The sequence below is a fragment of the Herpailurus yagouaroundi genome, unplaced genomic scaffold, assembly GCF_014898765.1.
Source record: "Herpailurus yagouaroundi ecotype Mexico unplaced genomic scaffold, PumYag 184, whole genome shotgun sequence".
Classification (NCBI taxonomy): Eukaryota; Metazoa; Chordata; class Mammalia; order Carnivora; family Felidae; genus Herpailurus; species Herpailurus yagouaroundi.
This window is the reverse complement of record NW_024412415.1, coordinates 32,478,164-32,495,239: the sequence shown is the minus strand read 5'-3', so window position 1 is coordinate 32,495,239 and position 17,076 is coordinate 32,478,164. Positions and strand designations below refer to the sequence as shown.

Below are 17,076 nucleotides of genomic sequence, written 5' to 3'. Positions count from 1 at the left end.
ATTTTATAGTACTGACATCCATTTGAGGAAGGGGAAAGGGAAGGGGAAAAAAAGGCATGGCCAGTTTCTATCAAGAGTTTGCTTTAGGGTTATTTATAAAAGCTCTCACTAAACCTGATTGTAAGTGTAATACAAAACTGCCAAGAAACATTTAAACGTTTCTCTCGATCAATAGTCATTTGCCAACAATATTCACTTACATTTTTGTTCCTATATAAAACTTAGTGACAAAATTAATTCATCGAGTGTTGTTTCAATTCCATGCCATAAAATATCAGAACTTTTCACACCACCATGTCAAGTACAGGGCATCTTTCACCCTCAAAAACTGCTAAAAGGAATGAACGTATTATTTACCTTAGAGCAGTGGTTCTCAACCCTGGCCTCAGGTTATCATTACTTTTATATAAAGGTATTTATATAAATACATGACGGCACTCTAAACAAGTCCTCACGCACAGAACTTACCCTAGAATAACGGAATCAATCTTGGGTTGGGCCCACATCTTAATATTTTTTAAAAACTCTCCAGCCGATTTCTACTACACAGTAAGGTTGAGAACCACTTATCTAAGGTTTCAAAAATGCCATTTATTCAGTATTCAGTATTCAGAGATATACCACATCTCCAGGCCCCCAACCCAGAAATGATGCACCACAACCACCAACCAACACCTTACCGTTAACCCCAAACTACTGGCTATAAACAGATCATTCCCTTGATCAAGAAGCTTAATTAGGTTCCCATGTCCTAGCATAATGTTAGCATAACTCTAGCATGACATTCAAAGAATTCTTCCACAATCTGGTGATTCTAACTCCTTTTCCCACTACTCCCCACCACAAACCCAATCCTCATGTGAAACCAGATGATTTGGAAGGCAGCTATGCCCACCACCACACCACAAATGTAGAAACTAGGTGCTTTGTACTGGGGTCCACACACATGTCCTGTGCCTTCCTCACTTCCAGTCTTAATGATGCCTCCACATGAGTTGTGCTTCCTCGCTCTACTCCACAGTTAGTAACTTTCTTTCTTTCTTTCTTTCTTTCTTTCTTTCTTTCTTTCTTTTGAGAGAGTGCATGTGCACGTGAGCAAAGATGGGCAGAGGGAGAAGGAGAGAGAGAGAATCTTAAGCAGGCTCCACACTCAGTGCAGAGCCCTATGTGGGACTCGATCACATGAACCATGAGATCATGATCTGAGCCAAACTCGAGAGTTGGATGCTTAACCAACTGAGCCACCCAGGCGCCCCACTGTAAAACCTTTTCTATCTTTTAGATGAGCCTGAATGCTGCCACCACCTCTATGAAGCCATCCCCAAAGCCCTCTATCAGAATTTATTTCTAGTGGCACTCATGCCTCACCCCCTAAAACCATAAGCCTAGAGAGAAGAGTGGTTGTAAGCCCTGCAAGGGCAAGGACTGAATCATGGGCATCTTTCTCTGGTCCACCCCCACTCCCCACCCCCAGCACCCACCACAGGTCTTACTCACAGCAGTGCCCATTAAGTGAGGTGGGATTTAATTAAAGTGCTCCTTATGACCATAATCCTCTAAATAAGAAGCTGTTTCTAGACAGGAAAGAAGTGGATTGCTTGGTTTCTACAAATGAATTTAAAACCAAAGACACAAACAGCAAAATAAATAAAAGTGCCACACTGACCTAAAATGTAGCAAGTAACACTGTATTTGTAGGGCCAATCCATTGCATTCTAATGGGTCTTGATCATTCACGGTATTTGTTATGGTCTGGAAGAGTGGCGATTCCGTAACGGTGCAAAAGTGAATAAAGTAATTTCTGGAACTTAAGAGGGAAAGCAAAATTCACCTCAAAATAACTCTACTGCAATGCTCTTCTATTTTCTGGGAGACTTGGCACTCTAGGTATAAGGTTAATTCTCCTTCCCCTGGGCATTCCTGTGAGTGAGCTTTTAAACTGCTAAAAATAAGTCCAATTCCTTATTTGAAAGCCATGGAAAAAAGCATGGCAAATACTAATTTTCTTTTTGAAGTGCAAGGGAAGTGTGGGCTCCCCGAGTCTTCATTATTTTTATTTTTTCTCCTTAGGAAGAGCTAAATCTCCAACTGTAGAGGATGTGCACATGAAGCACTTCATGGAGAAAGGGTTAATGAGAGACTGAAATACCTGCGCACATTTCCGCTGCTCTCCACTACACCTCCAGGACAAATAAGGATGAGTTGTCAAGTTAAATCTAAGCAGTCAAGTGACTGAATTATAATTTACTCTGTGCTCAATTTAAATTAGTGTGAGGCTATTAAAATATACAGTATAAATACGGCAATTCATCACAAGCTGTCATGGATGACTTCATTTATTTGCTGGAGTGGCACACGCTCCACTAAAGGGAAGGAGAGCAAAATCACAGGTCAAATTAAGCCTCTATTCTGTTTTAATTCGCTTATTTAATCTGTGGCGACATAATTGTCTTTTACAGTATGTACAACTCAGAAAGGAAATTTGGGAGGATTACAGTCAGTATACAAATGATTAATCAAATGGTCCATTTAAATGCTAGTTTAAAAGCAGCAGAAACCCAAAGCAGTCAAAGAATGATAATCAGCACATGCTATATACAAGCTAAGAAATTTCCTGTTAGATGACTTTTTCCCAATCGGAATATAAAAAATATTAGGAAATACATTAAGCTGTACTCTTTGAAGGATTGTACAGAAACATTAATGATATAAAAAGGTTCCGTATGCAAGATGGCTAACTGTTTTTGTTTTCTGCTCTACTTGTTTGCGACTGTCTTGCGTATCTACACCCCTCCCCCTAAAATAAAGCTAGTTAGAAACACATTTCATGAGTTATAGTCATTATCAAACAGTTATCTTTAAAATACAATTAGCATTTTTCAAAATGGTCTCTTTAAGGTAGAAATTGTCTGAATTCAGTGGTGTAAAATAAAAATCCAAGGTATTTCTATTCCTCCGAAAGTTCAACTTGCTTTTTAAAATATCTGAATTAATGGCAGCTCTTCCTGCCCATGGGTACTTGTCCTCGTGCTTCAATAAAACCACCTTTTTGCACCACACGCACACACACAAAAATAATAATAAAATAAAATAAAATATCTGAAGTAATGATTTCCCACCTTTAAAGTCTGAAAGGGGAAACACTATGATATTCTTTTGTTGGTCTAAAACATAAGAAGATTTAAAAGTATAAAAAATACAAATATTTTGAGTAGGAAGAGAAAAGTAACAGATTTTCAAGGACTTTCCTCTGACTGTACCCACAGACATTCAAAGTGCTGGTCCAACTGACCACTTGGCTTGGGATATTAAATTTCCCACATCATTCTATGCAGGCATCAGAACCCTGCAGGTGATTCTGTTTAGACAAGGACTGTGATTTGCTGCTCTTCGCAATCCCTCTGTGACACAAGGCAGCCCCATCTTGCAGCTGAGGTCACAGAGAGGTTTAAGTGACATGCTTGAAGTCACACAAAAGTCAGGAGAGGGTCAGGAAAAGATCAAATGCACTTCTAACTCTTAACCTTTCATTTCACCCTTTAATATATATATATATATATATATATAAATAAGCTAAGAACTACTCTGGGTGAGAGCAATGGTCCATACAAAGAACACTATGGGATATTTTGTATGTGAGCTGAACCTGCTTTCAAGATGCTACTTCAAAAGATGAATGAGTGAACTAAAGAACGAATGAAAGAACCAAATTTATCTATTCAGTCATTTAACAAATTATGTGTTGAATACCTCGTCATTACATGGAGTGCTCTATCTAGGCCCAAATGCAAAGTTCAGCATGATTCAATGAGTAAGACAAGAAGATAAATAAGTCTTTTCTTTACTTACAAAGAGATTTCTTTCAATGTAAGAGAGGGAAGGCACATGTATATTAACAGCCAAATACAAGGCAGTATGTGATAACATCCACAAGAGACACATACAGAGAATTCTAGAGAGTTTCAAAGGACAAAGTGAGTGAGTGAGAGATAGACCATACGTGACAGGATTTGTCTAAGTAAGTTCAATAGAGGACCGGGCTTTGGAGCTGACCCTTGAAGGGTGTTAAGAATTTTGATAGGTAGAGACATGGGTGAAGGCATTCTAATTAGAGAAAAATACGTGAATCAAAGTGCTGAAGTGTGAAAGTACCTGGGTTCAGATAAAGCAAGGAGTTCAACTTAAAAGAAGCACAGCATTCAGACACATAAGATATGCTATAAAAGTAGGCTGATGACATATTGTGCAAGATCTTGAGTTTCACCCCATAGAGTTCTTAGTTTATTTGGGAGTTATATAGAGCCTTTCAAGCCTTCTGAGAGGGAAGACATGAGACCACAACTATGCTTTAGGAAGTCAAATCTGAGGGTAGCGAACAGCAATACAGTACACAGGTTGGAAGGAAGCATGAACCTGGGGAAGACTTGCCTGACTTCAAATCCTGGTTCTATTACTTATTAGTTACGGGACCTTAGGCAAGCTACTTATTTTTAAAGTTTATTATTTTGAGACAGACAGAGGGAGAGAGAGAGAACAAACATGTGCTCATGAATGGGGGAGGGGCAGAGAGAGAATCCCGACACGGGGCTTGAACCCATGAACCATGAGATCATGAGCTGGACGCTCAACCAACTGAGCCACCCCGGTGCCCATGGACAAGCTATTAATTAATTAATTAATTATTATATGAGAAAAACATGTAGAGTGCTCAGCACAGTATAAATGATCAATAAATGGTAGCCTCTATTTCTGTGAGAACAGTTTAAACATTGGTCAGTGTCTGACAAGAGACAAAACAAGCATCTGTACTGGAGAAGTGACGAGGAAGGAAGAGATCCAAAACCAAACCAAACCCAGAACAATTAACAGGCTTCCAAACATTGACAACAGCTACAACAGGACAGTGATCTTTGAGAGACAGAAAGCAAATGAGAGGAGCCCTATGATTGTCCAGCTTACTGACTAGAGAGTGTCCAGGCCCCTGTGCTGGGAGGGAAATCCAGGCAAAGCTCAGCCATCTCCCTAAGTTGAGGACATGGAAGTGGGGTGTGAGGAAGCCACAGCAGCTAGAGTTCCCTGACAGAACACCAAAGGGAGAGGGCTCCAGGGATGTGCTAAGGGACCCCCTGGAGTCTTCAGTGGATTAATGATCAATCAGCATCTGAAAGTCAGGGAACTAACACTGAGGCCAGGGAAAGAACTGCCAGAAAGACCAGAGAAACAATCCCCAGACCTCACACTAGGCAGAAAGAGTTTGCACTCCCACCAAGCAGTGTGGAAAATCCCGTAATGGTCGGGGCATTAGTGGAGTATTCAGAAGACTGTCACCTTAATTGTGTGGGGTTAAATAAGTTCCCAACTAACCACTGGGCTGGTCCCATCTAATAAAGCTTAAGAGTAAGTGTTGAAAGGATCAAACTTTCACAGTCACTAAATAGCATCTCAGAATAAGCTGAAAAGTATTTATAGCAATGCAAAAATATCTAGTATCTAGTATGAGACACAACTGGCATCCAATCAAAAATGATAAGATGTTTTAGGGGGCCTGGGTGGCTCAGTTGTTAAGCATCTGACTTCGGCTCAGGTGATGATCTCACAGTTGGTGAGTTTGAATTGCACATCCTGTGAGATTGTGCCCTGCTTTGGGTGAGCACAAGCCCCATATCAGGTGAGCACAAGCCCTGCATCAGGTGAGCACGAGTCCCACTTCGAGTGAGACTGAGACCCACTTTGGGTGAACATGAGCCCCGCATTGGGAGAGCTCAGGTTGGGTGAGCATGAGCCCCACTTCTCTGTCACTTGTGGGATTCTCTTCTCTCTCTCTCACTTGCACCCTCCTTCTCTCTTTCTCAAAAAGAAAAAAAAAAAAAAAAGAGGTTTTAAAAATAAGAAAATACAACCCAAAATGAGGAGAAAAAGTAATCAGTCAAAACTGACCCCAAATGACACATACCCTGGAATTAATAGACAAAACCATTAATAAAATTATATTCCACATATTCCATAACTACATTACATACATACAAGAAGGTAGAAGGAATACTGAGCATGTTAAGACACAGAAGATGTAAAAAAGACCCACATAAACTTCTAGGGATCAAAAGTACAATGCCTGAGATGAACAGTACACTGGACAAGAGTAATAGTAGATTAGACAGTGTAGATAAAAACTTGAGTACCTGAAACAGAAACTATCCAAAAATGAAACATTAGAGAGAAAAAAAGACTAAAACAAATAACAGAGGATCATTTTAGTATGGGACAACATCAAGTAACCTAACACAGATGGAATTTAAGTTCCCAAAGTTGGGGGAGGAGGTGTAATTGCTAAAAATTTCCCAAATTTGATGAAGGCTAAAAATCCACAGAGCCAAGAATCTCAACAAATCCTAAATACAATAAAACCTTGGTTTGTAAGTAACTTGTTCTATGAATGTTCTGCAACACGAGCAAACACTTCTAATAAATTTTAACTTGATAAATGAGCGATGGCTTGCAGTAGTAGTGATGCCGAATGTCACATGATCACAACTGAGCCAATGGTTTTCTCTCTCTCTCTCTCTCTCTCTCTCTCTCATTGTAGGATTGCGGGTGATCATCTCCCATGCTTGGATGGTTGGTTTCAGGCCACACAGTTTGGCAGAAGTCAGTGATTTTTCAGAACATTGGAAGGTGCCCACAACTGGTACTTGTGTAATTTTTTGTCACTTCAGATCACTTATAGACAATCCTTTGCTTTTCCATACAAGAGTAAGCTTAGGAATGCTTTGCTTCATTCTAGGTCAGGCTGACTGCAGATATAGACCCCTTCCTCTGCTGCCTTATTGCCAGTTACATTAAATACAGTATATGACAAGAGTTTATTAACACTGTACCATAGTCAACATCCGTGTGAGTGTATATATACAATGGCTCCCGTGCAGAAAAAGATTCCATTGAGCCAATAGATAGCAGTGATTCCATTAGTAATAGTGAAAGTCATCCTACACAATAATCCTCCTCTCTCTTGTCTCCCTCATACCAGCCACAAAGGTTTTTTTGTTTATTTTTCTTTATATTTTATATTTTCTTTATTATTTTGTATTACATTACAGTATTATAATCATTCTTTTTTTATATAATTTTTTTTTACTTTTTTTTAGTTTTGAGACAGAGACAGAGTGTGAGTGGGGGCAGAGAGAGAGGGAGACACAGAATTCAAAGTGGGCTCCAGGCTCTGAGCTGTCAGCACAGAGCCTGACATGGGCTCGAACTCACAAACTGTGAGATCACGACCTGAGCCAAAGTCGGGTGCTTCAACTGTGAGGCACCCAGGCGCCACTTGTAATCATTCTTATGTGAATATTTTTGGGTTGTGGAACAAATCATCTGAGTTTACATTATTTCTTATGGGGAAATTCACTTTGATATACAAGTGCTTTAGATTACAAGCATGTTTCCAGAATGAATTACACTCTCAAACCAAGGTGTGTGTGTGTATATATTTTTTTTAAACCAAACGTAGTTAACTGTTGACAACTGAGGAATCTGGAGGAAGCATCTTATAACTTTTCTGTAAGTTTAAGTAATTTTTTAAAAAAGTTTCCCAAAAAAATGTTTTAAATGATATTAGGGTAGGAAAGAACAAAGTATATCAAGATGACCAGCCTCACAAGCCAGTCTGGCAGGTGCAATTAAAAAGCAGAAATTGTGAGAATGGACTAAAATACAAGACCCTTATACGCTGGCTATAAGAAATTTATCTCAAATAGAATGACATAACAGGTTAAAAATAAAAGGCTATAGCATGCTAACACTAGTCAAAATAAAGCTGCAGTAGCTATCTATGTTAATATCAGACAATGTAGATTTCAGAGCAAAGACTATTATCATGGCCAAAGAAGGGTCACTTTGTAATGAAATAATAAAGGGGCCAATTCATCAACAAGACATAACACTCCTAAATATGCCTAACAGATTTGCAAAAAACATTAAGTAAAAGATGAAAGAACTGCAAGGAAAAAAACAGACAAATCCACAATTATTGCTGGGAATTTCCACACCCATCTTTCAACAGTTGACAGAACAAACAGATAAAAAGCAGTAAAGCATACAGAAATTTTGAACACTGTCAGCCAATTTGATCTAATTGACATTTACACAACACCCTATAAAACAGACTATACATTTTTTTCAAGTGCACAGGAAACACTTAACCAAGATAATTCATATCCTGGGCCATAATACAAATCTCAGTAAACTTAAAATAATTCCAATTATAGACAGTATGTTCTCTGACCACAACAGACTTAAATTAGAAACCAATAATGGAAAGATATCTAGAAAATCTCTAAATATGTAGAAACTGGGGCACCTGGGTGGCTCAGTCGGTTAAGCGGCCGACTTCGGCTCAGGTCATGATCTCACCGTCCGTGAGTTCGAGCCCCGCATCGGGCTCTGTGCTGACAGCTCAGAGCCTGGAGCCTGTTTCAGATTCTGTGTCTCCCTCTCTCTGACCCTCCCCCGTTCATGCTCTGTCTCTCTCTGTCTCAAGAATAAATAAACGTTAAAAAAAAAAAATTAAAAAAAAAAAAAAGAAACTAAATAACATACTGCTAAGATTTAATAAAAGAAACTGCCTGTTTTGAAGAAATAGCACATTTCTTTCTTTCAGAGTATGACTATTAAATAAGTTACTTGGATTTTGCATTGGCAGCCAAGAAGCTCAGGGCTAAACTAAAAGTTTAAATAGAATAACTATATCTACTCTTAAATCATTCATTCATTCAACTCAGATGAAGTTTCAACACAGCAATAATGTCTACTTTTTTTTTTTTTTACTAGGCTTCATGCCCAGTGTGGAGTCCAACATGGGGCTTGAACTCACAACCCTGAGATCAAGACCTGAGCTGAGATCAAGAGTCTAATGCTTAACTAGCTGAGCCACCCAGAACCTCAATCATACCTACTCTTAAATGATTCATTCAATCAACTCAGCTTCAACATCTAGTATGTTTTATAAATTTTACAGAATCTAGGAATATACAGTGACAACAATATAGTCCTTGCTCTAAACCTCAGTTTTATGGTCAGGTCTGGTAGACAGCATATTTGTAAACACCTGCTGTTTGCATTTATTCAAAGTCTCTAACAGCTCTGTTTTAAATGTGTCCTTTCTTTAAAATTGCTCTTAATCCTTTTCAGAAATAGCTATTAGCCCCTTGCCATACCTAACTAAATAATCATGCATGAGAATTTTAATATTAGCCAAGGTTAAGTGTAATTCAAAACATATGAAATTATGAGAAATTATAATGCCCTTGCAAGGCCAAACAGTTGAGTTTTTTAGATGATTTATAGGGGTGCTCCCTTCTCTTGGACTGAATAACCTAAAGTTGACTGTCTTTAAATATATTATTGACAACCATCTAAGGGTTCTGACATCTAAAGGAACAAATAACTCAACAGATAGGAAAACAGTGCTTGAGCTGGTGAAGGTATCCCGAGAGAAGGAGCTGATTATCACAGCAGGACCAAAGCTTCCATAACCTACCATCCAAATCTTTCATCTCCTCTTTCACAATAACTGTGACTCAAAGCTAACCGGAGAAGGACAAAGTAGTGAGCATTAAGAACTTCATGAATTTCATAAAACATATCCAGCACTTACCTTTACAGCTAATATTTTCCCACTTGGGACATGATATGCTCTATGGGAAGAAAAAAACATGACAAAATCACTTGGGATTCTAAACAACCTACAGAATGGTTAAGGATGTAAATATAAATTAGAACATATCTGCCAGCAATGGGATATGTGATACTTTCAAAGAACACTCATAACATGAGCAATAGATGTTTCTATCGAGCTTAATGGTTTATACAACGATTTACTATACATTACCTGAAAATAACCCTCTGAGGTAATGTGGATATTATTATCTTCCTTTTAGAGACTGATATCTCCGAAGGGCAGAGAAGCTAAGCAGTTTTCCCAAGGGCACAGAGTCGGTAAGTGGCAGAACGACACCTCAAACCCAAGTCTTCTGCCTCCAGATCCTCACAACTGACCATGACTGTGTGCGTGGGAATCTTCTAAGTCTTCAGCTAAACACTGTGCGGAGCCATTTGTAAAGTGGGAGGTTTTCCTTTTGTGTACTTCAACTATATATACAGGTAAACTAAATCTCTACATTTCATCAAAATCCTCTCAAAACACATGGGATTAGCTATGGCTTAAGATATAAATTCATATAAGAAATCACAGACTTATCAGGCTCAAGTATGTGGTTCATCTTTTCCTAATTTTAGCATCTCTCAATATTAAAAAACAAGGAAAAGAAACACACTCATTTATGAAAAGGAATAAAAGAATCGGGTTTGCAGAAACAAAAACCCATTACTTCTCATCAAGACCTTTTGTGTTTAAGTGACATGTGGCCTTTCACACACGTTCTGCAAGGAAGGTACATTCTGACCATTATCCAGGGACAATCCGTCTTATATAAAAGTGTCTAAACAAACCACACAGTATAAACAAGCACTGTTCTTGCAAGTCCATAAAAGTATAAATAAACAATCGGTTTGCAAGAGTTAAAATCTTGCACTGTAGAGGATCTTGCAAATTGGCCAAAATCAGATTGTTCTTCTTCTCACCCAGCTGTGTTAAGGTGTTTGGGCAGGGAAGATGTGGGACAGTGGAAGTTAGCTTCCTAGGAATTCCCTGACTTTACCTGCCAAGTTGCAAAATATATTTACCAGGCTCCCAATAGTTTACTTGGCAATGACTCAGTAGAAAAAATTGCTCATTTCTTAAACAAAACATATATTCTACTATTATCAAAATGAAAATATCAGTTTCTGTTGTTTCAGCAGAAATATCTGTGTGGCTGCTCTGACAAATTTTTTAACAGCTTTATTGAGGTGCAATTATATATGTAAAATTCACTTATTTGAAGTATGTAATTCAAATTTCAGAATTTTAGTAAGTTTACTGGCCTTTTGCAATCACTGACAAGTGTTTTTTAAGTGACTGACTCATAAAAATGGTTTCATTATTAAGAACCATCAAGTGTTTGTAAATTTTCACACATAAAATGTTACAAATTCAGGTAATACTAGAAAAAACATACATATATAGATATGTGTATATCTATATATGTATATATATGTGTGTGTATATATGTAGATATACACATATCTATATATGTCTATACCTATATATTAGTGTTACAAGAAATTTGTTCTGCTTTTCCTATTTGAGTGGACTACGGAAAGTAAACTTAGCCTTTAACAATTAATTGTAAAGAAACCCAAGTGTATCTCACTTAAAGAAAAGCAAGATTATAAAAATTAAGCGGCAACTATTCACCTTTCTTAAGAGTTCTTTAACCTGTAAGGTGTCTAAAGACTTTCTCTAAATATCAACCTCTCTAGTATACATAAATACTCTTGCATTTATAAAACTGAAATTTAAAAAATTTTACACTTTGCATCAAGTGGTATACATTTTATAAGAGGAACCCCTATAATATACTGGTTTTAGACAAATTACCATTTAATTTATTATCTATGTTAACATAAGACTTTCAGAATGTGAAGCTACATTTCAGGTCATGATTCGACTCATGATAGATCTGAACTCATATGATAGACTGGTATATAAAAACTAACATTGTGGTACTGTCACTGCCTGACAGAGAAGTTGTTAGATTATGCTAATCTGAAAGGTGATTTGAAGGAAGTTAATAACCTTATTCTGTGCGAATGTAGGTAATATAATATGTAAGATAACAATATATTATTTTCCCCTTGTATACTAGAAATTCTTCCAATTTCCACTTTAAGAAAAAAAAAAGAGGTTAGAGAGGGAGAGAGCCAAAGCATAAGAGACTCTGAAAAACTGAAAACAAACTGAGGGTTGATGGGGGGTGGGAGGGAGGGGAGGGTGGGTGATGGGTACTGAGGAGGGCAGCTTTTGGGATGAGCACTGGGTATTGTATGGAAACCAATTTGACAATTTCATATTAAAATTTCATGTTAAAAAATAAATAAACTTAAAAAAATGCTGCATATTAGAATTCCTAACGAAGGACTAAAATATGAAGATAGAACAGTTGAATGCATACACAAGGATTCAAAAGTTGCAAAAAGAACCGCGGTGCTACTTTGGACAACAAGCAACACTTGGACGTTTGAGACCAACAGCAGTGATAAGGAGATGACTAGAAGATAGTCTAATGTATACACTGTACTGGACAGTTTGGCAACTTAATTAGCTTGTCAAGAAGGCCGATGTCTTTTCCAAAAGAAAGGTCTCCTATTTCCAAGTGAATTAAAAGGGGGAGGCTTGATGATTTAATTATGACGCACGCTAATTCATCCGTGGAAGTTTGGGTTCAATTTCGAGCAATAAAGATGCTGGGAGGTTTGGTTTACAGTGCAATGACAGTACCAGTTTAACATTTAATCATCAGGGAGAAGTGGATGACAAAGGCAAGGCCAGTCATGAGTTGAACGTGTCCCTTAACTTTGCAAATGGCATTCTACCTGGAGAAAAGGAAATTTGTTTACTTTCAACAGATACTGCATCTCAATTGTCTTGACCTTCCCCAACACATTAACTATAAAGTGATTAATGAAGTTTGAATGGAGGCTCTGGTTACACCAAAAGACAACTATACACCTCTGCATTGTTTTAATTAACAGCTAACACTTCAAATTAGTTTATTGTTGCTACAGTAATTACCTGTTCCAATGAGTGCATGAAGGAAGCATTTTTATGTTATATTTTCAGTGCTGAGTCCTTGAGTGTTCCAGTTTGTCTGTGACCAGCACAGACCTTCTGGGAATACTCCCAGCCCTTAAAATTGAGCACACAACAACATATACACTTTTGGAAGGCACAAACTAGTAGCCTGGCATAAATTTTTTGAGTATTTAAAATAACAAGGAGATGGGTAACAGAGGGCAACACTTACTATCTGTATTTTCTTACTTTCTTTTTTCATTTGGAACAATAGGTTTTAGATGACTAGACAAAAAGTTGGCATCAACTTTTAATTTTGGTACAGAATCAGATAATTTATTGAGATAGTAGGTAATATAAAGAATTGTCTAATCTAATCCTTTCCTTTTACATTGGCTACACCCAAAAGCCAGGGTGAAAAAACTTGTCCCAACTTAACAATCAACGTCAAGGCCAAGATTGGAACTGTGGCAGAATACACACATTTTAGGACCTAAAAGAAATATGTGGTGATGTGTAAGTTTTCTTAACGGCATTCTAGGGCAGGGAAGCTCATAATTCAAAACTTAAAAGGTGCGACCTATTTCAGTCAGGCTGAGGACCACCACATCTGAATGTCTCCAGACAAAGAAGCATTCTGCAAGCACTGTCAACCCACCATGAGAGGGAGAAGAGCGAAGGGTGTAGGCTCTTAGTCACTGTCCAGGTTTTGATCCCAGCTCTGCCACTTCTTTTGTTTTTGTTTTTGTTTTTATTTAAATTCTAGTTAGTTAAGATACAGTGTAATATTAGTTTCAGGTGTACAATATAGTGATTCCATACTTCCATACAACACCTGGTGCTCGTCACGGGTGCACTCCTTAATCCCCGTACCCACTTCCCCTCTGGTAACCTTCAGTTTGTTCTCTATAGTTAAGAGTCTGTTTCTTTGTTTGCCTCTATCTTTCTTCCCTTTGCTTCTTTGTTTTAAATCCCGCATATGAGTGAAATCATAAGGTATTTATCTTTCTCTGACTTATTTCACTTAGCATTATACTCTCTAGCTCCATCCATGTTGTTGCAAATGGCAAGATTTCATTCTTTATGGCTGAATAATAGTCTACAGCGTGTGTGTGTCTGTGTGTGTGTATATATACAGAGACATACTGTATCTTCTTTATGCATTCAGTAGTCGATGACACTTGGTCTGTTTCCATAATTTGGCTACTGTAAATAAGACTGCTATAAACACCAGGGTGTATGTATCCCTTTGGATTAGTATTTTTGCATTCTTTGGGTAGATACCTAACAGTGCAACTGCTGGATTGTAGGGTAGTTCTATTTTTAATTTTTCAAGGAACCTCTGTACTGTCTCCCACTGTGGCTGCACCAGTTTGTGTTCCTACTGACAGTATAAGAGGGTTTCTTTCGCTCCAAATTCTTGCCAAAATGTGTTGTTTCTGGTGTTGTTAATTTTGGCCATTGTGACAGGCATGAAGTGATAGCTCACTGTGATTCTGATTTGCATTTCCCTGATGGAGAGTGATGTTGAGTTTTGTTTTGTTTTGTTGAGCATCTTTTCATGTGTCTGCTGGCTATCTGGATGTCTTCTTTGGAGAAATGTCTGTTCATGTCTTCTGCCCATCTTTAAAATGGATTATTTGTTTTGGGGGGTGTTGATTTGTATAAGTTCTTTATATATTTTGGATACTAACCCTTTGTCAGATGTCATTTACAAATATCTTCTCTCATTCTGTAGGTTGCTTTTTAGTTTTGTTGATTGTTTCCTTCACTGTGCAGAAGCTTTTTATTTTGATGAGGTCCCAATAGTTTATTTTTGCTTTTGTTTCCCTTGCTTCAGGAGACATATCTAGAAACATGTTGCTATGACCGATGTCAGAGAAATTACTGCCTGTGCTCTTCAAGGATTTTAGGTTTTTAATCCATTTTGTGGGGTTTTTTGTACATGGTGAAAGAGTAGGGTCTAGTTTCATTCTTTTGCATGTTCCAGCTCGGCCACTTCTTAATGTGAACTTAAATTGTTAGAAAACCTCACTGTGTCTCAAGTCTGGAAAGCGGAAATTGGTCCCCACCTACAGGGCTGTGAGGATTCAAGAAGATAAGTGCAGGTAAAGCACTGAGGACAAGGCCTGGCACATAGTAAGCATGCATTAAATGTCAGGATCCTGGGAAGTTTTCAGAGCAGCTAGGTGTTTTAAGAATAAAACCTGCTAAAACCGAAAGAGTAAGAGTACTCTCTGTGCTTTAAGAGTCAGGCTGTGTGCTCTACAAAAGAAGGCTAATAAAGCTTTAGGAAAGAAGACTGGAAAAAGGCTGCAGTGTATCATTTTTAGTTAAGAAAAGCAAGTTGTATTATTTCATGTAGAACCAACTTGCTGAAGACAAAGAATCAGTCATCTAAAATGCTAGGACTATACCATGATTCAAGGTCTAGATTTCTTACCATGTTTATCTCTTGCCCGTTACCAAAGCCTATTTTCACTACAGATAGTACCACATTCGGTGTTCATCTCAGCAGAAACACCACCTGCCAATCATTGTTGCTAAATGAGAAGCCTAATTTTCATTCTTCTGTTAACAGGAAAGCTTTTGTTAATTACTGTTAATATAAGCTACCTTAAAAATTCACATACCTTCTTTTAATATACACCCTCATATAAGATAAAATAAAAATTTGAGGCCTCTCCTAGTCTTCAGTCTTTAGTATCTGTTATAACACCTAGTACACTGCAGAAAATTGTTTCTATCTATCTCCCATACTGGGCAGGGAACACTACCATGTCCTAATCATCTTTGCTTTCTTTATACTTTGCATGAGTCTTGGCCCATGGGAGGTGCTCCGTACCTAATAAATGTTTGAAAAAATGAATACTACTTATGGGTGAAAAGAAAATCTATCACTTGGATAGAATTCTACATGCATTTAATTAATTGATTCCATAGTCTTAGGAGTAGGAATTATTTTTCCCCAGCTTTACTGAGATATAGTTCGACATATAACAGGAGGAGAAGTTATTATCATCATCCCCACTTTAAGGGTAGACTTCCAACTGTTGAATCAAAAGTCTTAGAAGGACTCCTTGGTTACTCATTGAGCTCTGCTGCTGCCAATCTCCCTTATCTACACTACTCACTCTGCTCCTCCAAACATCCTCCTGCTTCAGGCCATTCGTACCTACTCCTTAGGCCTGGGACACTCTTCCTCCAATTTCCACCTGGCTTGCTCCATCACTTACTTCAGGTCCAAAGTTACTTTTTTGACTATCTGAGATTAAAAAGCTCATTCTCCTTCTTTATTCTTCATAGAAATTTATCAACACCTAACATCGTTTATTAATTTATTATCTGTCTGCCACCGCTAGAAAGCAAGCTCCATGAAAACAGGTACTTCTGTTTTTTTGTTCCCTGCTGTATCTGCAGTGCCTAAAACTGTGCTGGGCGCATTTTATGAATATTTGTTGAATGAATAAATGAATGCATTTCCTTAATTGCTACAGATCTATTTTTGTTTTTTATTTTTCTTAAGGCAGTTTAAAGTTTTTCTAGGAAACTGCTCAATTTCTGTTTTTAATTTTATCATAAAATTTTCATTGTATCCTCTTAAAAATCTCTGCTCTGTCTAGAATCATGTCTTTTTTCACCCAAATTTTGTTATTTGTGCCTTCTTTCTGTAACACGTGCTCAATCTTTCCAAGGAACCAGCTGTTGGTTTTGAGTTGTTTCTTGAATTTTGATTTTTTTTCCTAAGTTTCTTTCCTTCCACTTTCTTTGGAATTAACCCCTGCCATCAAAAATTTTTTTCTTGAGGGGGCGCCTGGGTGGCTCAGTCAGTTGGGCGTCCGACTTAGGCTCAGGTCATGATCTCGCGGTCCGTGAGTTCGAGCCCCGCATCAGGCTCTGTGCTGACAGCTCAGAGCCTGGAGCCTGTTTCAGATTCTGTGTCTCCCTCTCTCTCTGACCTTCCCCCATTCATGCTCTGTCTCTCTCTGTCTCAAAAATGAATAAATGTTAAAAAAAATTTTTTTTAAATTTTTTTTCTTGAGTTAGATGTTAAGCCTATTAATATCTAGTTATTCTTCTCTAATGTTTATACAAAAAACTACCCTTTAGGTATGACTGTATCACATGAGCATTCATATATGGTTTTGATCAGTTGTGTTTTTATTCCATTATAATATATGACTTATAAGTTATTCAGATGTGTGCATTTTAATTTCCAAATGTAGGAGAAGGTTAACTTATTAATAATTTTTTTTTCAACTTTTTAAAATTTAAAGTGAGCTGTACACCCAATGTGGGGCTTGAACTCACGACCCCAAGATCAAGAGTCACGTGTTCTACTGACTAAG

The 17,076-nt window shown here is 37.7% G+C and overlaps 1 protein-coding gene across 8 annotated transcripts in view; it reads right to left on the bottom strand.

The window, feature by feature from the left end:
* The window catches only part of MAP2K5 (mitogen-activated protein kinase kinase 5), a 270,804-nt gene that overhangs the window by 171,056 nt on the left and 82,672 nt on the right, over window positions 1–17,076 (bottom strand). For all 8 annotated transcript variants that reach the window (XM_040493071.1, XM_040493070.1, XM_040493073.1 and 5 more), the window contains exon 9: window positions 9,650–9,689. In XM_040493071.1, the coding sequence (XP_040349005.1) occupies window positions 9,650–9,689 (40 nt within the window). The remainder of the gene's footprint in view (window positions 1–9,649; window positions 9,690–17,076) is intronic.